The sequence below is a fragment of the Phyllostomus hastatus genome, unplaced genomic scaffold (assembly GCF_019186645.2).
Source record: "Phyllostomus hastatus isolate PE091 unplaced genomic scaffold, TTU_PhHast_1.1 phas_contig_84, whole genome shotgun sequence".
NCBI classification, from domain to species: domain Eukaryota; kingdom Metazoa; phylum Chordata; class Mammalia; order Chiroptera; family Phyllostomidae; genus Phyllostomus; species Phyllostomus hastatus.
In genome coordinates, this window is record NW_025333969.1 from 535,269 (window position 1) to 559,318 (window position 24,050).

The window sequence follows — 24,050 nt, forward strand, 5'->3', positions numbered from 1 at the left end:
TAGTACCAAGTACCCTCTTAATTCCTCCAGAGGCCTGGGAGGTCAGGAAGGGTGTCCAGCAGGAGCAGTATGAATTGTATGTCTGAGGAGAATCACTTTGGCTGTTGTGCTGAGGACAAAATCTGGGTAAGGAGGGAGAACACAGTGGTCTAGGCAAGTGCGTGGACTAGGGCTGTTGTGGTGCTGGTGGTGAGGAACAGTAAGGCTGTGGATGTATCTGCAAAGTGATTCCAATAGGATTTGCTAAGGGAATAGATGTGAAGTGTGTAAAGAGAGGCTTGAAGATTTTGTCCTAAGCAAGAAGGATGGGTTTGCAGCTCACTAGAAGGGGAAGCCGGAGAAGGGGGTTGTCTGGGGATGCTGGCGTAGAGGTCTCTGCTGGGTGAAGGACATGTCGTGCTCAGGATCTTGTGAAATGTGAAGCACAGGTTCAGTGCAGGCCACTAAACATCAAGTCTGGAGCTCAGGGGGTGAAGAGAGTTGGGTTCCTGGCTGGGGGTCCCCAGCATCTTGATGGCTCTTATATCCATAGGCAGGTACAAGACCCCAGAAAGTATGACTGGGGAAGAGAAGCAACACAGCTGAGCCTTAGGCCTTAGTCATGAGGGGCCTGACAAGGGGGAAGGCCGGGTACTGAGACCCATCAAGAAGAGTAAGTGAACCAGGATGACACCAGAGAAGACAGTGTCTGGGGAACTGTATTGTGCATCCCACAGCGCTGGGCAGCCCTACTACAGCTTTCCCATTGTCCATGGCTGCTCTGTGTCACTAGGGCCTCAGTGTGTGCATGGGCCTCCATCTCCTCTCACATCCTCATAGACCTCACTACTGAGGTTGCCCTCTCTCCTGTACCACCCCTGACAGCATTCTATTCTCCAAACTTAAAGAAAAAAAAACTTCCCTTGATACCTTGTCTCTCTCCAACTCCTGGTCCCTTTTTCTAATCCTCTTTGTAGCAAAGATTTCCGAAAGGGTTTCTATACTTGCTGTTGTTTCAATGCTTCTTTTTCAGTGAAATAAGCTGACACGAGATGGTGCTTGGAGAGAGGGGAGCAGAAGGAGTAATTGAGCAGAGAAAGGTGGTGATTTGCTGGACAGTGCATTTAGGTGTGTGATCATGGCTCTGAGGTAGGGCCAGTAAGTGTGAGTGTGTGAGTATGTGTGTGCATGAGTGTGAGGGGTGTATTTCCAGCCATGGTGCACTGTTTGAGTTCAGATACATAGGAGAAGAGAGAGCTGTATTTATTTATCCAATTCTGGGGCATTAGGAGAGAGGGAGAAATAGTTAAGAGAGTTCGACTATCTCCCACCCCCAAAACACACAAACACACACATACACAACCACCTGGGGACACAACAGAAAACAGCATGGGAAGTTCCAGTCCTCCTGGAGCTTACAATAGAAGGAAGGGATACAGACAATAAAAAGGAAAAATAAATAAACTATATAATATATTAGACATTGCTAAGACAAAAATGAAGCAGAAAAGAAGGCAGTAACCATAGGTGGGAGTTGTAGAGTCACAAAGAAGGTAGCATTTTATAAGACCTGACAAAGGCAATGAAGTATATGGACATCTGGGGAAGAGTGGTCCAGACAGAGGAACAACAAGTGCAATGGCACTGGAGTGGGAGCAGCCTGGTGTGTTTATGGAGCAGACAAAAGCAAGAGTGTCGGAGTGAAATGAGTGCAGGTGAGATATGAAAGACACAGTCAGAGAGTTACCTTGAGTGCACTATCTGAGCTCAAATCTGACTCTGAGGTAGACAGGAGCAATGATGGGATTCTGAGTAGAGGAGTGACATAAATTGACTGACTCATTGACAGGATCGCTCTGGCTGCTGTGCAAAGGAAGGGGACACACTGGGGGTGGGGGATGGGATGTCACAGTAAAATTTAGAGAAGAGAGGATAAATTTCAGTAGAAGAAATGAGAAGTAGTGGGTTTTGAATATATTTCCTAGGCATTATTGACAGGAGTTAAGGACATGTGAGGGACTGGGGATTCAAAGGTGCATGGGGAGATAGTGAGGAAATGTGGCATGTGGGACAGTGAGACATGGCCAGGCCACCAGATCTGAGGTACCCATGGGGCTCCAGAATTGTAGGCATAGATATGTCAGAAGTGGTCAGGGAACACGATTGTTGAAATGGAGACTGTGGAGTTACAGGCAAAGTCTTATTCTAGTGTGACTGCAGGAGCTGGTGGCTGACAGTAAACTGAAGAACTGAGATAAGTCCCCTGTGTGTGTTGACAGCTCAAGTGATGGAGGTGTATTTGAGAGAAAGAGAGAGAATAGATGATGAATTAAGAGGAGGACACAATGTGTGCTTTTGGAAGGAAGCCGCTTTTAAAAAGAAGGAGCAATACTGTCTTGGAAGTGGCCACTGTCTGTTCCATACCCAGTGGTAGCAGAGTGTGGGAGAGGAATAGCCACCATCTGAGAGAGTCAGCAGTGTCCTCAGGGCTAGGCTTCCACTGACAGCAGAGGATAAGGGGTGTTCAAAGAGCTTGAGGTAAGGGGATTGTTGACATGATCTGTGGTCCCAAAGGGCAGAGCTTATAGGGAACTGAAAGACTTGGTCAGCTGGAGATGAGCTAAGCTATTTGGGGGAGGTCTGGGGATGGGAGCGAGCAGAAGGCTTGGGTGTCCAGGTGTCATTGGAGTCTTTGTGTCAGAGGCCTAGGAGCTGTTAGAGTTGTTTGTGTGATCTTTTATCCCACTTCATTCAGTTCACAGAACAGACCCCCTGGTAATTCAAGGACCAAAGTCATTGGTATCTAGGCCACAAGGGGCTTGACACACTGAGTTGTCTGTCCCTTCCTACTGCTTTGATGTTTTGGGGCAGGCTAGCCACATCAGGCCAGAGAGCTGTTGATCCTTCTGCAAAAGATCTAGTTCAAGTTCTAGAACCTCAGGCTCTCATAGCTTTCACTTCAGGCATCCTCCAAATTGGCCTTTCATCATTGTTCTCATGTGTTGGGTTGCTGCTGGCAGGAAGCTCCTGGGAGGCAGTAGTGCTTCACCCTACTATAGAGATTCTGGGCCTTTGTGAACTCCTGATCTACCATTGAGTTCAGGGCATACCACCTCCTTCAAGAAGCCTTCCCTGACTTGTGCACAGGGCTTGCATGTTCCTTTCTATATTCCTGCAGAAACAGCAATTTTTTTCAAAAACATTTTAGGCTTCACAGGCCACATATGGTCTCTGTTACACATTCTTCTTTGTTTAATTGTTTGTTGGTTAGCTTTTTATAACCTTTTACAAATGTAAAAAACATTCTTAGTTAATTGACTATACCAAAACAGGCCACAGGCTAGATTTAGTCTATAGGCTATGGTTGGCTGAACACTTGTTCAACTCACCATTACAAGGCTTTGCACATTAGTTTTTGAGCTCCTAGGGGGCAAGGACTGAATTTTATACTTCAACATATGACACAATGCTATGTGAATGAATTAGTGATGTAGAATAAAAAAATTATCTGACATATCCTAATTTTATCATTATTTTTTTCTGAACACCTGTATCTCACAAGTTAAATAAATAACCTCTTTAAGACCTTTCAGGTCATCCATTAAACAGATTCACACTGAACGTTCAGTGATAGGAAATGGCTATCATTTACTGAGTTCCTTGTACACAGCAGGTCTTTTTAGAGTCCTGAGGACACAGAGCTAAAGCCAACATTGTGTGCCACATGTGTGCATGCATGTGTGTATGTGCTCATACATGTGGTTCAAGTATATACCACTCAACTTGTGTAGCCAGGGTCACACTGACATGCCTTCTGTGATCTCTGCTCTCTTACATTAACACATGCTGGCTAACATGTGTTAATCCCACTTCTCTGGGGGACTTAATTCACTTAAACAATCATATAATTGCATTTTCAGCATCATTAGGTACCTAATTACATGACTAAATGTCCTCAGTCAGGCCACATGTGTAAATAATCATGATTTAGATGGCCACGTTTTGTTATTGGGTTTCCAGAAGGCTTACCAGTTGTCACACAGGAGGCAGAAAATGTTTTACTCCTTCCGTCATCAAGATTGACAGGCAGGATCTGCAGGGCCCTGTGTCCTGTTGGGAAAGCCAGCATGATGGTGAGGGCAATGGGAGGTGGAGGGGACTGTGTTGCCTTGGATACTGGTTCGAAGCCTCAGGTAGAGACTGTCAGATGAAGGCAGTGAGTTGAGTACTAGCATTTTAAAGACAGACAGTAGTACTTGTTCACAGGGCATCTTAAGGGGAGGCCCGAGTGACCCAGAGACATCAGGACCCCCAATTTAGGACCAAAAAGGTCACATGCAATAGAGGGTCCTGGCAGGAAGGAAAGCCAAAGGAGCAGGAAGCCAGTGAGGGGCCACATCAAGTATGCTCCTTCTCTGTCCCTGGGAGGAGGGTGCTGAGCCTCATCATTCTTCCATGTGCAATGGAACTGTGAGTAACCCACCTCATTGGGTGGCTGTGAGGATAACATGAGCTGATGCATATAGACAGAGAAGTAGGACTTTGCACACAATACATGATAGCTGATATTGTGCAGGTACTCCTGTGATTTTTTTTTTTCTGCTGGAGTTGTGTTTGAAAAGGGTGCTAGGAAAGAGGGGCATTTTATTTTAAATATTGGGAACGTATTGCTTGGGGAGGGTGGTGACAAGAAGGGCAGATGCACATCAACATATTGCTCTTTACAGAAATCATCTTAAAGCACTTCCAGGGGCATTCTGACATGCAGCTTAGGAAGCATAGGTTGTGACACCAGAGAGATACATGTGAATCCCGGCTCCCTGCATCCAAGCTGCATTCAACCATCTCCAACCCTGAGCTCACTCATTTGTAGAGAACGATGCACTGGTATGGCTCCCAGGGGGCAATGTCCAACCCATGAAAAGTCTTATCCTAATGTATTTAAGGACAAACACACCTCACTACACCACACAACACACACCACACACACTACCACCACTGCCATCACCAGCACCTTCCCAACACAGGTCCTCTAGATTGGGGACAGGGAGGACTTGTTTACTTTCTGATACAGTTGTGCTTCCTGAGCAATCCTCTCTGTGTTGTTAGCCCTCCTTTGTTCCCTGGATATCAGGGCCAGGAAGGAAGTTCAGGAAATCACTAATTCACCTCACTTTGTATCAGACAACAGAGCCAGGAAGTTGCCTGCTCCTGGTTCAAAACCCTATGCTGTCTTTGTCCTTGGGGAGGAAAAGCTATTTCTCTTCACTGCTTCTGTCCCACCACCCCTTGACCCCATCCTTCCCTGTTTTCCTGGCCAATGGAGATACTCTATAATATGTCCCAATCCATCAGCCAGGCACACCACTTCTTCATTTCCCCAGCCTCTCTGTCCAGGTCTTGTAACAGATATTTCCAACACATGAGAATTTCAAAAGCAAAGAAGCCATAAACATATATATATATATATATATATATATATATATATATATATATATATATATATATATATATCTTCCTTCCATCAGTTGAAATTCCATGAAGCAAATCAACTGTCATCTAAATTAAATGTTTCTTTTATAGAAAGTGATAAATGCCATGAAGACTAATCAAAGAGGGCCAACAAACTTAGACTTGTTTCACTTCAGAATTTTGCAGGTGTGTGGTTAAGGATCAACAACCTGTTAGTATGTAATGACCAACAGGTGAACTGGCACACTCCTGCTGTTTTAGTGCAATTAATACAAATAGAACTCTTTGTCCATCTTCCTCATCAGTGATTCTAGCACTTCAAAAGCAGGTTTGAAATCTAACACATAATCTTAGGGGGTGAAGAGTAAGTACAACTATAATAGGGTACAGACAAGAGGGGAGCCCCCAAATAGGGATTGGAAGGGGATCCAGAACTCAAGGTGTCCAGGAAATATTAGAAAGATATATAGGATGCCCTCACCCCTTCCCCGCAAAGGTGTGAGTTGGAGGAAGGCATACATGGAGCAGGACCATGCAGAGCTATTTTGTACAGCAACAGCTTTGCAGCTAACCTCTGGCATGGTCATTTAACATATCTACAACCTTTAACTGGTTTCATAGATATGTTAAATAGTTGTGGCCATGCCTTGAGCAAGGGGGAGGGAAGTGACTTCCACCCAAGATGTAATGGGGGAAGAGGGGTCACCTCCCCCTGGTTACAGTGCCTGCATGAGAGTTTGGAGAAGATTGGCTCCATGACGTGGGGCCACGCCTGCCCAGACTCACTATGGCAGCCCAGTAAACCTGGAAGAATATAGGAATGCTGGCAGGTGTAACTGATTGTAGGAGGAGTCAGAAATGGGGCTGCAGAGGAAGATTGGTAGGGGTATTTAAACCCAGTCTCGGCAGCCATGGAGAAGAGAACCACACAGCTTTGGTGAGAGTGAGAACCACGTGGCTTTGGGGTGCTCCCCTTTGCCACATGGCTTAGGAAGCAAGAGACACTTTGCCTGGAAGAATTGGGGCAAAAGGACTCTTACTGGTGGGCCATGAGAAGGTGCCACATGACATTGGATTAACTGGAGATCCTGGTGGTGACACAGCTGATGGTGCTGGGAGCCTGAATCATGGACTTCCACTTCTTTTCCTGAGATAGGCACCCTAGACTAGGGCAGAGGGAGAAGGAAGGACTGTGTGCATCTCTGGGTATCTTAAAGGACTTTAATACTTTAATAAAGACATTAGGTCACTACTCTAGGTCTGTGTAGCTTTAAATAAACATTTCCTCTTCACAAATCTCTGGCATTGAGAGACGTCTTTCCTCTGGCAGTGGACATAGCAAACCTAGTGGGGGGTCCTTTTGATAACAGTATATCGTACCCACCCTTGGTCCTGTTCTGTAACACAAACATAATTTTCTATTTTGTCACACTGTTGTACTAATTTGTTAAGCAAACCAAGTAACAGAGTGAAAACAATGAACAAAAAAGATATTCACCATCTATAGGTTTGGATCTGTTTAAGTGGTCAGGATTAAGGACTCCCAGATAAGTCAGATGGTCTAACAGGTTTTAAATAATCTTATTCTTTTTAATATGAATTATTTTATATTGAAACAAATGCAGCTTTTACATTTTACACCTTTCAAATAACTATTTTGAATTGTGTTTTGGGAAATAGAAAAACTATGGTTTTAGGTCAAGGAAGAAAAAAATAAATGACTAAATCCGGTACATATCTTGAGTTTATTTTCCCCTTTTCCTTTCCCTTGTCTTATTACTTCTTCTACCATCACTACCACATTTAGTATCATTAGCAAAGTTCATTATTGATCTGCCTGGTGAATGATGCCAATGAAGAGTCTTAAAGATCAGGTTAGAGAAGCTCAGTCTTCTCTTGTGGGCAATGAGCAGGTAAGAGAATACAGAAAAAAGGATTCTCTGGAAATTCTGAAGTAATGCAGGGATGAAGAGAAGAAAAGACTTCTCTCTTCCAAGTTTAGAAATGCACTTGCAAGTTATCCAGAATGAATGAACATGAAACAATGACAGACAAACAGAACTAAGGGTAGTGGACATAAAAGGGAGATATGGTGTGAATTGGAGGCTCCAGGAAGGTACACCTGATAAGGCTAGAAATCTTGAGGATTGGAGAGTTTGAGGTTCTGGCAAGTGTGTAATTACAAAGTTGATATGTGTAATATAAATGATTAGGAGGGTTTGAATAATGATTTATAATGATCTATTAGTTTGTATTTAAATACAGTGAGTTATTAAATCACTTCCATAATTACATTATTTACAGTAATTTTCTAGTAAGTAATTTTCTATTAATAGTAAGTCATTTACTATTAATACGTGTTTCAGATATTCAAATTTATATAAAAACAAATAGGTTTTTAACCATTGGCGGGAGGCATTGGTGAGATAAATGGAAACGATGAGTGAGAAGAGAATCTCAAAAGCTTTCTTGGGAGGTTTTTTAAGACTAGCAATGGTCCATCTATACAGAAATCTTTGCAGCTGGGGACCTGGCCTGAGACTCAAGTAGGCGGGGTGTCTCACAGCAGCAGCACAGCCTCCTACTCATGGTTCTCAGCTCTGGTTGTACATTTGAATCAGATGAGACCCTTTATAAAATGTCCATGCCCAGGTCCCATCCCCTAGTGCTGCCAGATAAAATGCAGGACACCACTTATTAAATTTCAGATAAACAACAACAGTTACTTTTAGTATAAGTATTTTCTAAAAATTACACACCTAAAACCTAAAAACTATTTAGTGTTTTGTTTTTGTTTTTTGTCACCTCACTAGATAGACTGAGAATTTCCTGGTAGGGACACACCAAGATGATATCCCTAGGGTCTCTCAGGCCTGAGCCAAAGCCACAGGCACAGCCAGCTTGAATCTCACATTGTCATCTCACATGTTCACACCCCACCTGTCCCACAGGAGCCCCGTGTAGGTCACACAGTCTCCAATTCTATTTTACATTCCACAGTTCTGGCTCCTGCTGTTCCCTCTGACTGAAATTCCCACTTCTGGCCTACCTAATGAACATACACACATCAGTCCACAATAAAATGGCTCCACCACTGGGGGATGCTTATTCTGAACTTCTGGCAAGAGTGACCTCTTGTCACTGTGGACAAGACTCATCAAATATGTCAGAATGATTCCTGTCATTGCAGGAAATGTGGTGGAATATTCCTCCCAGTGTCCCAGCATTTTGCAAGGTGGCTGGCACATCTTAGGTGGTTGTCAAAAGCTGAGTGGAGGCTCCTCTCAGCAGTGTAGTGAGATGCAGCAGGAAATATCATCCAGGTGAGTGGTTATGAAAGCAGGCATTTGCAGTCATTGCTAAACCAATGGACTTCAGTATCTATCAGGTGCTAGGTAGTAAAAACCACCTCCTATGTTCATCTCTCCACACTGCAGAGAGTTTGTTACTTATACTACTCTTGTGACTCTAATGACTATCAATGATGCTCCTACTGATTCCAAGGACGGGATTTAAGAAGCCTCTCTGCGTGCCTTCCCCAGATATCAGCTCAGCTGAATAGCCATCTGGCTGGACCTCCTGCCCACCCCTTCAGTCTGCCTTTCCTCTGGCTTCAGCATTTGTCGGCCTTGGTGTCTGGGAGAAACTCATTTTTTGATATTTCAGGGCAGACCACCTGCACATTACTGTTTTGGGTATCTGAGCCTGGAGCTGCTCTCCGGCCATGCTGCCAGCCTTTCCCATAAAATCTGAGCTGCTGCCTTCTCCAGCAGGTCCTCTGAAGGCAGGACTCACTTTCATGTACCCATCCTGTGGGTCACTTCTGGGTGGCAGTACCTTTCAGGGAAGGCTCTAGTCACTGGGCCAGGCTGCCATGTGGCTCTGCCTAACACACTCTGTGCAGAAGATTGCTGTCTTGACTTTGTCTGGAGGGCCATTGGTCTCTATGCATCTGTGTGCATCATAGCCTGAGCAGAACAGAGCTGGGAAGTCTCTGGGCTCATGTTGGCTGCTTTTGATGTATCTGCTTTCTGCTGGAGCTCCCCCTGCATCTTATCACATGGATGATGCTTCTCAGCAGAGCCTACTTTCAGGGGATAGTCACAAGCCTGGGGTACCTCTCATTAGCTGAACTTGCCAGACAATCTTGCCAGCAGGTACTTGTATCCACACTTTATATAGGAAAAGATTCAGGCTCATAGATATAATCACTTGCTAAGGACAGAGTCAAAATGTTCAAACCCAGACTTGCACCCAAGGATCCCACTGTGGCCCCAGCCCTGGCCTGCCTCCTAGGGTGGGGCTGAGCTGGTGATGGGGGCCTCATCAAATGAGGAGGTGGTGATGGCCCTGGGGGCCAGCAGTGGTGATGTGCTTTCCACCTGTGGTCTCTGTGGTGCACTGGGCATAGCAGCTCTGTTCACAGAGGCAGGGATGACTAGCCCATTTTACAGACTGGACAACTAAGGACAGAGAGGCCTAGTCATTTGCTCAGAAACAGTCTGCTAACCCAGTCTGTCCCAACCTAAAGATAGGAAGTTTAACAGTGACCCAAACCTAAAGGAAAAGAGTTAACTTTTGAAGGTAGAATTTCTGTCTTTAACTGGGGTGTGCATGGTGTGTGGGATGGTGGGCAGGGAGATGAGTTCTTTGATCTTCCAATCAGAACTCCTAGGATGGAGGAAGGCAGCTGAGGGGCCAGAAAACCTGCTTTCAAACCATATCACACTTTAGACAAAAAACTTCAACACCTTCTATTTCCTAGACTCAGGTCCTACCCATACAATGGCATCACTAGTGCTTCACAGAGGATTCTGTGGGGGCTTAACAACACATACAGTCCTCAGACACCCATAAGAAGTACAGCTCCCACTGCCATGTGCAGAACCCTAAGACCTCTTGAGACCCCTTCATCACCCCTCCTTGCCAAGCCTTTGTCCCCAGTTGCTCCCTATTGCCTATGGCCACCAGAAGCCTCTTTTGGTGTTTAAGAAAGTAAAGAAGCTCCCTGGGTCTTACTGTTTCTATTCTGAGGGTTGGGCTCTAGGGATGGGCCTAAGAAATCAGCTGGTGAGTGGCTGGGCCCAGGACTGCTTTATCAGTACCAGGCTTATTCTGCAAAGGCACCGGGTACCCCTGCAGCTCCCTGATATGAGGCTCAGCCTGCTTTCTTTACTGAGGGAGCCTTATCAGAGGCAGGCCTGGTGAAAGAGCCATTCCATCAGCATGAACAAAGCAGAGAGGAAGAAGGCCCCCAGAAGAAATATAACGTGCTTGCACTCACCCAAGCCGGCTACCTGCCTGTGAGGCACAGATCTGCACTCAGATGGGGCTCAGGACAAGGCACCCCATGGATCCCTCTCAGGGGCAAGTGGAGACCTTCACACATGGGTCTGAAGTTCACAGAGACCTGAGCTGAAATAAGAAGCTATTTCTATAAGGGTGCTGATGTTTGGGTTTCCCCCTCCTCTGTGTGTGTGTGTGTGTGTGTGTGTGTGTGTGTGTGTGTGTGTGTGTGCGCACATGTGAGAGTGTGGTGGGGGTAGGGCCTGCAGTGCTTAAACATGAAGCCCTTTGTCTCCTTAAAACTGCAGCACAAAAGCACACAATGTCATTGACAGGAGGACACTGGCTGCCTGTAGGTGAACCTGTTGGGTGCAGAGGTTGTAGAACAGAGTGACATGGAAGTGCAGTGCTGGTATTGTGGTTTTCTACTGGTGTGGCCTTGGGACAGTTTCTGGGACACTTTTCCCAGAAACACTCAGGACACCTAGCTATTGGAGGGCCTAGACCCTCTTCTCAGCATATGTACAATAGCACATACCTTCCAGTGGGCACAAGGACAGCCACCCAGGTTCCCTGGCACAGAGAGAGCTTGGTAAATGCCAACACCTTCTCCACCCCCTGCCCTCCCCTATGCCAAGCTGCAATGAGGACCCAATGAGATAAGTAGTGTGAACGTGTGTGAGACTCCAAGTATAAATAGATGCCTAGGTGGCCAAACTTCTAGCAGGGCTGCTAGGTAAAGGTGAAGAATCAGTCACTTAGTATCAACTGGATTCTCACATTGGGATCATATTATCTGAAGGAGGAGGCACTCAGAATGAGCTACTGTGCCATATAAGTGGCTCTGGTCTCCTCACTGGACTTCCTTAGGACTGCTCATCAGACTAAAGGTGTGCAAATTTATGAAGCAGGTGAGAACAACTTCCCCACACACTTCAGCCTGATGAACCTGACTGCTCATGCAACTTACCCTGGGGGAGTTGTGTCCATTGTCACCTCTGACAGAAGGTGGGACAGAAACTGAGGTTGTGGCATCCTGGGTTCTAAGCTAAGCTGTAAAAGCCTAAGTTAGTCTCTTCATCTCCCTGATTTCCAAAAGAGAAGCCTGTATTTTGGGGCTGGGTTTTCATTTTGCCAAAAGGACTAGGGGAAACTGAGCATGGTATGGGAGCTTCCTTCCCTTGGCAGATGGCAGATTGTACTCCAGGAGCAGCATCCCAAGACCAACCTGTCCACACCCTTTCCTAGTTTTCTTTATGCCTGCTGGACCAGCCCCTGCAACCACAAGGGGATGGCCACTGTTCCATTCCCTCTACTGGGCTGGCACCCCTACGTTACATGGACCCAGAAAGTGAATGAAGGACCAATGCACATTCCTCCAGCCCATGTGTCCTCAGTCACATTTCCAGCTGTTCCCTGAGAGTCCTCAGTGTCCTGTGAACTGCAGGTGCTCACACTCATTCCCTGTAGAGCCTAGCACAGCCGTGCAGAAAAGCTTCACTTAGAAGGTAAAACTAGCCATTGTCAGAGAGGCTTTGGGAACTGCCGTGGGTGTGTGTGCATGCACACCCACAATTAAGGCATCTTTCAGGACCAATGAGAACAAACTGGACCTTTGATGAAGCTCCTCCTGTCCCCTCTCCCTGCATTTTAGGCACTCCTCAGGAGTCCTCCACCACCCTCTTCCTTCCATGCAGCTCCCACCACAGGCCATGCTAGCCCAGGCCCTGCTGTCAGTCCCTTGCTAGAGAATTAGCTGAGATGCTGAAGGGCTCCTGTCTCAGGGCCATAAACATTCTAGAGATCATGAGCAAGTGGCTTGGAGGACCCAGGACATAGGAAGATGATGGAATTCCAGCAGTTGCAACAGGTGCTAGGAGGTAGTCCCATTATGTCTCCACCACCTCACCTGTCTGACTTCATATTCTAGTTTCCACTTTCCACCCTTCTCCCCCAGCCACACTGGCCTCCTAGCTATTCCTAATCAGGCCAGGCCTCTTCCTGTCTTGGGGCCTTTGCACTTCCTATGCTTTCTACCTCCTATGTCTTCTCTCAGATATACCCAAGTTTGGCTCCCTGGCTGCCTTTAGAGGAGACCTCTCTGGCCACACTCTTTAAATAGCACCCCCTTTTACCCCTTGGCCTCCCCTTCTTGGCTTGATTAGCACCATCTGACAACTGAGCATTCTACTCACATATCACCAAATCTGGGCTATAGTGGGGAAGAGTCACCTGGCTGACTTAATGTTTCACTAAAAAACTCTGCATGAGATGTGATGTATGAGCAGGCATGTTGTTGTAATGAGGCTGCCAATGACCAGTTGCCCATAGCTGTGACCTTTTGAATTATCTGGATGATTTCCACAGAGGAATGTTCAAGAGTAATGCAAGATTTGATGCAGATTCATTGCTTTACTCATTCATTTTGAATGTGATGGCCACATAGTACACATGCTTACTCAGTGGTGTCTACTATCCCCACTGACTAGTACAGTGAAGTTATCATTGTTCATGCAGCACATTCCAGTCCACTCTCCTTGGCTGCTAGGTCATGTTGGTGTTGCACAAACTGCTTTGGTCATATTACCAATTGCTGGACTTTTCCAGAGAGACCCCGTATATGTGAGTGCCTCTGTGTATGTGTGTGGGGGAGGGCAGGGAGGGAAGGGTGAGGTACAGGGTAATGTAGGGTTAGTCAGTTTCTTCCTTTTGGTGACCTGCAGTTCCAGCATCCTCAACATCACCCTGTCTGCCTCTTAAGAACCTGATGACTGAGTTTCTGTGGTGAAAACAGTGCACTCCAAAAGTTACCAGAGATCTATGTCCCAGTCTTGTCCATCTCCTATACCTGACTGTGAATTCTTACAAGGCATATAACTTGTCTGAACTTCACTTTATTTCCCAGTCAAAAAGGGAGATAGTAGCTCTTGACTGAAGAAAGGAAACATTTTAAAGTGCCTAGCAAAGTATAACACACATTGCAGTAAGATTTCAACAAAAGACAAAGCTTCCAGGGGTGGCTCTGTAGTGGAGGCATTCCAAGAACTGGTGGGGGAATTATTCTCTGCTGATGACCTTGTGGTGACCCTAAGAGGCAGCTGCTCACTGCTCACCCAGGGGAGGGTGGGGCTGTGTGTGGGCTGGCCAGGGCTGGCAGAACTGGAATAGTCACAACTGGCCCTTATGTGGTTCTGTGAGCATCTCATTAGCAGCTGCTAGGCAAACAGGTGGGGGCTGGTGGAGGTGGGCAGAGACAGCACACATGGCCAGGGTGGGGTGGATAAAGAAAGGCTTTTCTTCTGGGGTGAAAAGAGTGACCTCAGGGACACATGGGGCTGGGCAGAAAGGACAAGGGTCATGGCAAGTTCCTTATCACAGTGACTGCCTTGTTCTAGAGGTGGAAGGACACATCTTGCCCAAATCTGGACAGTGCCAGTGATGCACAATAAGGTCCTGGGGAAATAACCTCTTTGAACTTTAGTTTCCATGTTTCTAAACTGGCATTGATAATATCACATTCATGTACCGCATAGATCTTGGCAGGTGTGAAGGAGCAGGGAGTGGGCACTCACCAAGTATTATACATCAGCCTGCCCTTTGTGCCTGTGCTAAGATCCACATTAGCACCTCTGTGCCCCAATCCAGAGTACTTGGTACAACTCCAGCAGGCACTTCTCGGCTCCTTTTGGATGCCTCCCTGGGTAGCCCCTTAGTACTGAGGTCCCCATCTTTATCTCTGCCCAGATCTCCCACTGAACAGCCTTCCAGCTGTCACCTGGCAGTCCCTTAAGTATCTGAGAGTCACCCTGCTCTCAAAAGAATCTTCTTCTTGATCTTGTATGCATAATTCTATAAGGAACAATAATTGCTTCTGCAGTAATGAAACAGGGCAAAGAAAACTTAGTTTTAAACTTTTAAGTGAAGAACAGCCCAATTTCCTAGCTTAAAAAGCCAAGAGAGCCCTGGCTGGCATAGCTCAGTGGATTGAGCACAGGCTGCGAACCAAAGCATTGCAGGTTTGATTCCCAGTCAGGGCACATGCCTGGGTTGCAGGCCATGGCCCCCAGCAACCGCACATTGATGTTTCTCTCTCTCTTTCTCCCTCCCTTCCCTCTCTAAAAATAAATAAATAAAATCTTTAAAAAAAAACCCAAAAGAGTAAGAGAAAGATCAAGATGGAGTTAGAGACACAGATAGAGACAGAAAGAGGGAGTCCTAGGTATCCTCAAACATTTACTTTGACTTTGTGAATCTTTCCAAGGCAAAGGTCAAGGCAGGAATAAGAGCAGCCACTGCATCTGCCCAGCCCAGGGGTCCTAGGGAATTGGGCAGGACTGCCAGGGAAGGAGTATGAGAATTTGAGGTAGGGCAGCCATACAGAGGAGCATCAGAGTACCAGGAGGAGGGCAGAGTAGGGTGGGGAGATTGACAGTTTGGAGACCAACAGGCATCCAGCTCTTTAGACTTGAATGGGCAGAGAAAGGGCTGCAGTATGACCTTCATCAGCCTAGATGCTTTGTCTTCATGGGTCTCTTCTCCCCCAAAATATTAAAAATTGTTTTTTATAGTGGCATTGGTATAAAGACAAATGTAATATTTAGTCTTAAAAGTTCACTTTTTTCAAGTTTAAAATAAATAAACATTTGTGTGGATCTCTAAAAGCACTGTAGAGCATTGTGCCTAATGTGCACATTGAGCCTGGCTGAGCCCTTCCTAGAAAAAGCCGCTGTATGTGCACGTGAGCAGGAGGAGACAGCTGTGGCTCTCAGCAAGTCACATCACCTCTCGAGTTTCAGTATTATCACATGTAAAATGGAGATAAAACTACCTCCCACGGGGTTGCTCAGGGTGAAATGAGATAATATTTGCAATGAAGATTTGAGTCAGTCACCAAAAGAGGAGAGTGGGTCAGGATAATTTATAAAATTTGTAGAAAAGGGAAAAAAAGAGATTGGGAAATTAAAGAAAAATAAAAATGGACTACTCCAGACTTCTAGCCATAGCAGAAATCAATTCACTAAAATGAGAACTTCAGGGTGGCAATTCAAATGACAAGTCAGTCCCAGGCACAGTCACAGGAAGTACACTGTTTCCCCACAGAAGCTTAGGCTGAGGTGCAGGCTGGGAAGGGAGGAGAAGAGACCCTTTCAGGAGAGGGGGGCCCAGCGTTAAAGAGCCTGTGAGAGAGTCCCTGCTGTAAACCTGGTCACAATGGCAGTACCAAGGAAAAGAAAACATGACCATGAGAGAAGACGTAGAAAGGTAGAGTGCACAAGGGCCTGGTGGAAAGGGAAGGGGACACCACATGTGTGCAGGATAGGGCACACAAGGACCACTGGACAGGGAGAGGTCAGTGGGCTGAACCAAGGGGAGCTCAGAGGTCAGTATAGGTCACTGAGAAGTAGGGTCTTACAGAATTAAAATGTAGGGCCCCTTGTTGAAAACTCTGAGTGGGTTGGGAGGGGATTCAGGTACATCTGGGACCCATAATACTCACTATATAGATCAGGCTTTTACACTGGTTGGAAATTCACATTCATTCATTCACCATTCATTCAGTGTTTTCAAAGAGTCTTCTCTTCCCCATGAAGAACAAGACAGTGAGACCCCTTTTGATAAGAGGCTGGTATTCAGGTAAGGCGGGGGGACAAGGATGGCCCGCCCATGGTATCACACAAAGGAAACTTCTGCTGAGCCTTTGTCTGTTTTCTGGGCTGCTCTTCATATATTTTGCCCATTCTTTGATAGAAACAGAAGAGGCAGGCATGTTGGAGGCAGCTCTAATAGCTCTAGAAGGAGCAGCTTCCCAGAGCTACTACAGGGCAGCTCCCCTGCTGGGTCAGAAAGCCTTGCTCCTACTTAGGACCTGGGCAGACTGTGCCATCTTGTCATTGGGTAACATGTCCAGTAGTGAATGGGCTAACAGGGGTAAGACCTGGGAACAAGGAAAAGCTGGGCATACTCAAGACTGAATAAGTCACAATGACAAACATGTATTAGGCCCTATTCTAAGAACTTTATCTATGATGGTACATTTAATCCTCAGAGCAAACTCTAAGGTAGAAATGATTATTATCCCCATTTACCCAATGAAGACAACTAGCTACAGAATTTGTGGGGCCTAGTACAAAATTAAAATGTAGGGCCCCTTGTTGAAAACTTAAGAATTTTATGTTGGCAACAGCAGAGCATTAAAGCTAGTGAGTATGGGCCCTTCGTCACATGCCCATGGAGCCAGCCCTGTCCTGGATAATGAACTGAGAGGCAAAGAGGCCAGGCAATGTGTTCAAGGCCAAAGCCAGGTTAGTGTGAGTCCACATTCAAACCCAAATTCTTGAACTATAATGCTGGTTATTAACCACCTCCTTGTCACTAACAAATTGATGCAAAGTGTATTTGGATTAAAAGCCTCAAAAATGTATGGAAGAGGAACCTGAACTGGAATATTCTACCTGTTAAAGGCCATGCTTAAAGTTCTAGAGACAGTGTTTGACAAGCATCTCAAGAGAAAGTGCCACTTCATAGCCAGTGGACTTTGCTGACTGGTGAACACAGAAGCCACCACAGACTGGGGTCCAACACAAAAAGCAGGCATGAAGGCTTTATCTGGTTTTGATCTAGCAACCATAATATCCTTCCCTTTAAGGTTCTGTTGAGAATGCATGTGCCTACAGCTATTAATAAAATGTGAAAATTATCCTTTCCAGGGTCCAAGGGGGAAAATGGCAGAGCTGGGGCCTAGGGCCAGCAGGCAGCTGCACAGTCGAATGCCTCATAAGAACATAAGAACATGTGTTTGCATGCAGGAGAAGTGGGGCAAGGGCTCCTGGCTGTGGTCTCTGCAACTGATATGCCAGTGGTAGATCTCATCTGAAGTGGAGATAAAATGCCTCCATCAGTGTATGACAGGTGCAGTGAGATAACCGGGCAGCCTTACTTTAGCTTCACCCCTCATAAGCACTTCAGTTTTGGGAATAAGAGAAAGGACGTGTAACTTTAACTTATAAGAGTTTGCTAGAGAAGCAGAAACAAGAGGGAATATATAACAAAGTGTCATAGATTTATTTATCATAGTTGTTTTAAATTCTATTCAATAATTCTAATGTCCCTGCTATGCCTGTTTCTTAGGCTTGCTCTGTCCCTTCGCACTGTATTTTTTGCCTTTGGTACGCCTTGAAAGTTTTTTGACAACTAGGAAAAGTAACTGCTATGTTATGGTGGAGAGGTAGGGTGGAGACACACTCCACAGACCTGTCATCAGGTCTGTATTTAGTGAGTCTGTGCCTCTGCACTGTGACCTCAGTTTTTGTCTTTCCTCTTGTGTGGGACAGGTGACTAGAGGGAGCTGGAGTTGGGCATTTCTCTTCTCCTGGGCCCATTAGGCTCTAGTGATACCCCAGAAGGTCAGGCTCTGGTTCACTAGATTCTCTGAGGGCAGGGCTGATTGAGAACAGCAGCTCTGATACAATTCTAAATGGTTCCTTTCCCCTCCTCCTACCAGAAACTGGGGTGGAGCATAATTAAGGGAGGTGTTTTTCTCTGATATATATTGTGGGAACCTGGTGGAGCTTCATAAGGTAAATCTCATAATATTGTGGAACCCTGCACCCCTCATGACTGAGTCTCCTGGAGTCTTAATGCTCAGAGTTATCCACACTGAGCCTCCTAGAATTTGCCAATATTAAAAAGTCATTATGAGAGGTGGTAAAGATGTCTGGCCAGAGGAAGAGCAAGGCTTCAGAGCCAGACAGGTGGCAGCAAGTATTGCTCAGCCATTTTCCCTAGGCAGGGCAGTCCCATCTGCTTAGGCCCAGTGGCACATCTGTGAGGTGGTGATAACCACAAAGGCTCTGTGGCTTTGGGGGCGGGTGGGGGGAGTGGTGCAGAGGCCATGCTGAACCTGCCCCACCAGTGATGGACTCAGTGACCTGGGCTCCATCTCTCGTTAGCATGGAAGGAAACTGGCTCTTGCCAGCACCTTTCATTTGCACACTAACATTTGTTCTTGAAGAATGTACAAAAATGAGCATTCATAATAATGAGCATTCATAAGGGCAGGAGCCAGCATTCCCTCAGAAGTTCAGATTACACAAGAATCTGAATGACATCTTAAGCAAAGTTGGGGCTTGTGAGGGAGGCAGAGAGAGGAGGGGCAGGGAGGGAGAACATGAAATAGGACTTAATACTGAGTGGGAAGGAGGGCTAGGTGGTGACTGCTGGGGCCCATCAGCCATGTTTGTAGAGTCCATTTTGGTTTGACTTTGTCTGTTTCAATTTATTATTTACTAACCTCCATGAATGTGCCAAGTTCTAGAGTAGGTAAAAGGTGTTCTGGCATTTGGAATGGACATAGGCCTGGGAGCTTTGGCCTTTAGGTCACCTCTGCAGTTATCCATTCATTTCCAAGTCACTCCCTGAGCACTAACCTGGGCCAGTCCTCACGCAGGAGGGAGGGAGGTCACAGAGACCCTTGGAAGGTCTGAATCATGTAAAGGGGGCAGACCCAGGAATCTGTCAGGGCTCAAAAGTGTCCCCAGGACCATGGTGGGTGGCTTTCTAGTGTCAGAAGGGCCCAAGGAGGTGGGAATGCATAAACTAGGCCTAAACTGACAAGCAGGTATGAACCAGGAAGACAGTGCATGTGGACATGTTTATGGGGGTGGGGAGGGTGAAGCAGGCAGTTGTGAAAGTGAAGCTGGAGAGGCAGGACAGTGCAGACATGAGGAAGAACAATGAGAGGAGTCTCCAGGGCCAGCCTGAGCTGGCTGTGCAAGGCAGGGTGGAAAGCTGCAACTGGTTGGATGTGGGTCAGGCCTGACCACAAGAGAGGGAGTGATGGCTGGCAGTGGTGAACCAAGGGACCACAGGACTGGGTGAAAAGCCATGAGTTATTTGGCAGGTTCTGAATGTCTGTGCCACACACAATCCCTCTGATTGCAAAGCTAGAGCAGTGATGTCCCAGGTGCAGGTCCCACAGTGGGAGGACAGCAGAAAGCCTCACCTGGTACACAGGGACAGGGGCAGCAGGTCCACATGTACCCTATGGCCCTCTCAGTTTGGCCTCTGAAGCTCTGGTGTCTGCAGCCTGTGTTCACAGCCTGGCTGAGGCCTCAGTACTTGGGAACCTTGGAGTAAGGTCATCCCCTTGAGTGTTTCATCTGCAAAACAGCTAAGAAAATGCCCATGAGACCAAGCTGTGGAGGGTGACCAGGGAAAGGCCCACCACAGGGCTTGACATATAGGTGCTGCTGCTGTCATTATTGCTACACTGTCAAAGACAAAATAGCAGCTGTCTGCAAGAGAAGGAGATTACCAGCACCTGCAGGCTGGGTTTTCACTGATAAAGTCAGTTAACAACAGCCAGAGATGCCACTATTTCTGGGCGTGGTGCCAAGCCTTTATTCTTATGTGATTCCTTTGAAGCAGCTGTTATTACTCCCATGTACAGATGAGAAAACTGAGGCTCTGAGGTATTGTATACCTTCCCAAAGACAGTAAGTGTTGGAGGTGGGATCAAACCAAGGGTGACTCCACAGCATGTGTGGGACTGGGGTCCCTGCTCTGCCTCTAGCTTGCCATGGGAGGGAGGACATGCCATTATCTGGGGTGTGTTTCCCATAGGAGGCAGGGACCTGACAGAAAATGGACAAAGGCCAGAAAGTGGTACTTTCCCAGAAAAAGAACTACATTATCTTCTAGAGCTACAAAAATTTTCCCTAGCTTCACTCATAACTATAGAGGTACAGTCAAAAGTGACAATGTGTTTTACTCATCAGATTGGCCAGGATAAAAACTAAACAGTGTGACCAAGAATGTGGGGAAATAGCAACTTTTATTGGCTATTGGTAAGCATCAGTAATCATGTGACCTTTTGGAAGGGGATTTAACGTTTTGAAGGTGCACATTCTTTGTTTCAGAAATTAAATTCTGGGGGGAATTTATCCTAAAAGTATTTGTACACATGCATGTAAAAATTTTCTTACAGGGGCTGTCATGTTAGTACTCTGTCTGGTTAGAAAAGAATCAAATAAAGGCTGTATACAACCTAAATGCCCATTTGAGTAGAAACTGGTATAATCTTTACAATATATTCTTAAGGGAAAAAAGCAAGATGAAGTAAAATACATAAAATAAATTTCATTTTATAAAATAAAAAGTAATTGTATATACATAGAATACTTCTAAAAGGATTCTCATAAGTCAGTAAAGTACCTGCCCTTGAGGAGGTCAGAAGGTGTCTTCCTCTTTCCTATTATTAACTCTTCATTCATTGTTCAAAGTTGTTTATTTTTGTTTTTAGTTCATGCTTGTTGGGCCCATTGTGTTTGCTCAGTTCCAAGAAGGTGTTTCAGTTGGGATCTCAGAAGAGTATCTGCTACCCAAAGAGGCAAGCAGACTTGACTTGTCAACCTCCCCTTGCTTGACTGATGAGGGGCCTCTTCCTACTCAGTGTAGACTGGCTGATGTGTTGTTCCCACTACAAACATAGATTGCCTCTTACCTCACACACCTCTGTTTCCCAGGATATGCTGCAAGTCCCAAAAATAACTGCCCAGACATGGCACCACTGGAAAGGCCCAGATACTTACTGTGCCAATGCTACTCCACCAGTACCTGTAGAGGTTGAACAATGTCTCAAATGGAATTCCATTTGGCACTTGATGCAATACTTTCTGCTCTGTCAGAGGCAGCAGATTCTATATAAGGCTGCCAAACCTGGCCATCTCCTTACTGAGCACTGACCTCTTTCATTCAAAGGCAAGACAATGGATGGAACTCATTTGCAATAACTGTGGCCTTTGGACTTATGAGGGCCCTTATGAGGGCCTAGCTGCATAGGGCAGGCCTGGCCTAGGCGGGGAGCAGTGGGTCCTTTCCATTCTAATCTCTGGTTCTGATGAACAGTGATGTAAACTGAAACATCCTGCCTGGGTTAGCAGCGAGAAATAGGGCCTCATGGTTCTCTCATAGCAGAGACCCTGCCATAAATCAAGTCCTAAGGGTAATCTGGAATGGTGTGCAAGTATGGGCTGCATCCCTATTAGTTCCAAAAGGGTAGTGCTTTCAGTCATTGAATCCCAGAGAACTGCTGGGGGAGGGAGCAGGGGTAAGGCTCTGGGGATGGCAAGGCTGGTCCAAGGAGACAGGGAATGTGGGCAGGCCTGAACTTTCTCAGCACCTGAACTGGAATGCTTACAATGGTTCTGTCCCATCAACGATACCACCCCACCCAACACACATACCTGAGTTCAGTAGTGTCTTGACCCACACACAGTAACAGACACACATGCAAACACATTAACACACATGAACTAACAGATCCATAGTCTCAAGTAAAACAAAGATGCCTAACATTTAGCTCACACCTAGTGTGTTTCTATCTCTGTGCTGAGCCATTTTCACATACTGAATTCTCACAACCCAATGTGGAATACCTTATAATCCTGTTTTGCAGCAGATAAAATTGCAGCTAAGGCTTGCCTCAGTCCTTGCCTAATAAGCGGCACACATGATCCTAATACAGGCAGCCAGGCCCCCACTCTGTGACTCCAGTCTGCATATCCAGACCCAGTGAGCCACACAAGTGCACAAGGAGGCACACGGTACCCAGACACAGGCCTAGCCACAATCATGCACTTGGAGTTCACCTGCATGGCCTCCCAACAACCCTGGTTGGGTTTTAAAGACCTAAAACAAGTGCATGTTTTAGGTATAAAACAAGTTGGTGTCATGAATACCCATATTATTACATATTAATTATCTAACATGATTGTATCATCGAATCAGAATGTCTATTCTCTCATTGTTTCTGATGACATAACCAGGATGGAGGTAAGAAGAATAAACATTCATTTCTTTTATGAATATAATTTTAGTTTTTGATTGCAAAGCCCAGAAGAGGGGGTGGGAGGGCCCAGCAATGTTTCTGAACAGCCTCCCAATGAACCTCAGGGTGTATAATTTCCTCTCAACAACAAAAAGTGAGCGTTTCGAAAAGAAACAGAGCATAAAGAATGACAAACTATCTGTGCATCCCTTCCCAAATCCAGCCGGCCTGAGAACAAGCAGAGGGATGGTGCTTGGTGTTTTCGCCGAAGCACCCCTTGCCCCCTGCATCAGCTTCTGACAGTTGTTTCCGGGCTGCTTAACGCTCTACCTCTCCTCCTTCTTTCAGTAAAAGTTTTTGCCACAGATACTTTTCGGCCAGCGTGCAAAGAAATGCAGCGAGCAGACGTGATAGCGGAGGTGCGAGGAAGCCCCTCCAGGCAGGCCCACGGTGTACAAGCCGCGCTTGAGGGTCCCAAGGGTCCAACGGTGGGAGAGCGGGGTGGGGGTGGGGGTCATATTGCCCGGGGCGTCGGGGTTGGTGGCTCGGGCGGCGCAGATCCTGTGAGCAGGTGTTGGAATCTCTCAGCACAGTTCTAGGGTTAGGGTTGGGGGTGTGGGTAGGGCGGGGACCCAACGGGAACCAGACTAAGACTCCACGGGACCTAGGTGCTTTGAGCCCTGGGAAGGCGCGAGTGTTCCGGACTGAACCCGGCAGGCAGATCAACCACAGAGGCGGGGGGCGGGGCGCGGCCAGAGACCTGTGTCCTCGGCCCCTCTTCCTCTGGTGGCCCTGGCTGGAGTTGGTCCCGGACCGCGGGGACCCCTCCCTGCGGCGAGTACTCACGGTGGTGGTCGTTAGGCAAAGGGGTGGTGTGGTTGTTCATCGTGGATAGGGCGGGGCGGGGCCAGTCAGCGGTGGAGGAGCCGAGTGGAGCTGCGGAGGGTCTCACGGGCCTGGTCCTGACCCGCTCACCAGCCAGAGGAAGCGGCTTTTGGGTCACACTCCTTTGCGCGGGACGAGGGGAGGGGCTCCGGTCCCAGATAGGCAGACTTCATTTATTTGTGTGTGTGTGTGTGTGTGTGTGTGTGTGTGTGTGTGTGTGTGTGTGTGTACAGACTTAGCTGGTGGGGTTTCCACCCTGTTAACACACACACACGCCCACTTCTGAGCTCTTCCCTGCTCTAACTTTCCTGCGCAAAAGTCACATTTTTCTGTTTCTGTGCCCTACCAGTCTGCAGCTACCAGATACAGAGGTTGTAGTTGAGAATTCCCCCGTGTGGACTGAAAAACTCCCGGATGTGACACAACGGCCTACCCGGACAGTGTCTGGGACGGTGACCAAGGAGGGACAGACCCGTGCTTGAATTTTAGCTGGTTGCTCCGTTACTCAAATGGTGTGGCCTCTCACAGCTGAGAGTATTTGTGGCCGAGAAGAATTCCTGCCCCGCTGGCCCTTCAGGGGCTCTGTCCCAATTCACAGGCT

The 24,050-nt window shown here is 46.7% G+C and overlaps 1 protein-coding gene across 1 annotated transcript in view; it reads right to left on the reverse strand.

Moving 5' to 3' along the window:
- The window catches only part of GYPC (glycophorin C (Gerbich blood group)), a 39,904-nt gene extending 16,072 nt beyond the window's left edge, over positions 1–23,832 (reverse strand). Inside the window, exon 1 of the mRNA XM_045850659.1 lies at positions 23,411–23,832. Coding sequence (XP_045706615.1) covers positions 23,411–23,450 — 40 coding nt within the window. The 5' untranslated portion in view covers positions 23,451–23,832. The remainder of the gene's footprint in view (positions 1–23,410) is intronic.
- Between the last annotated feature and the right edge of the window lie 218 nt (positions 23,833–24,050).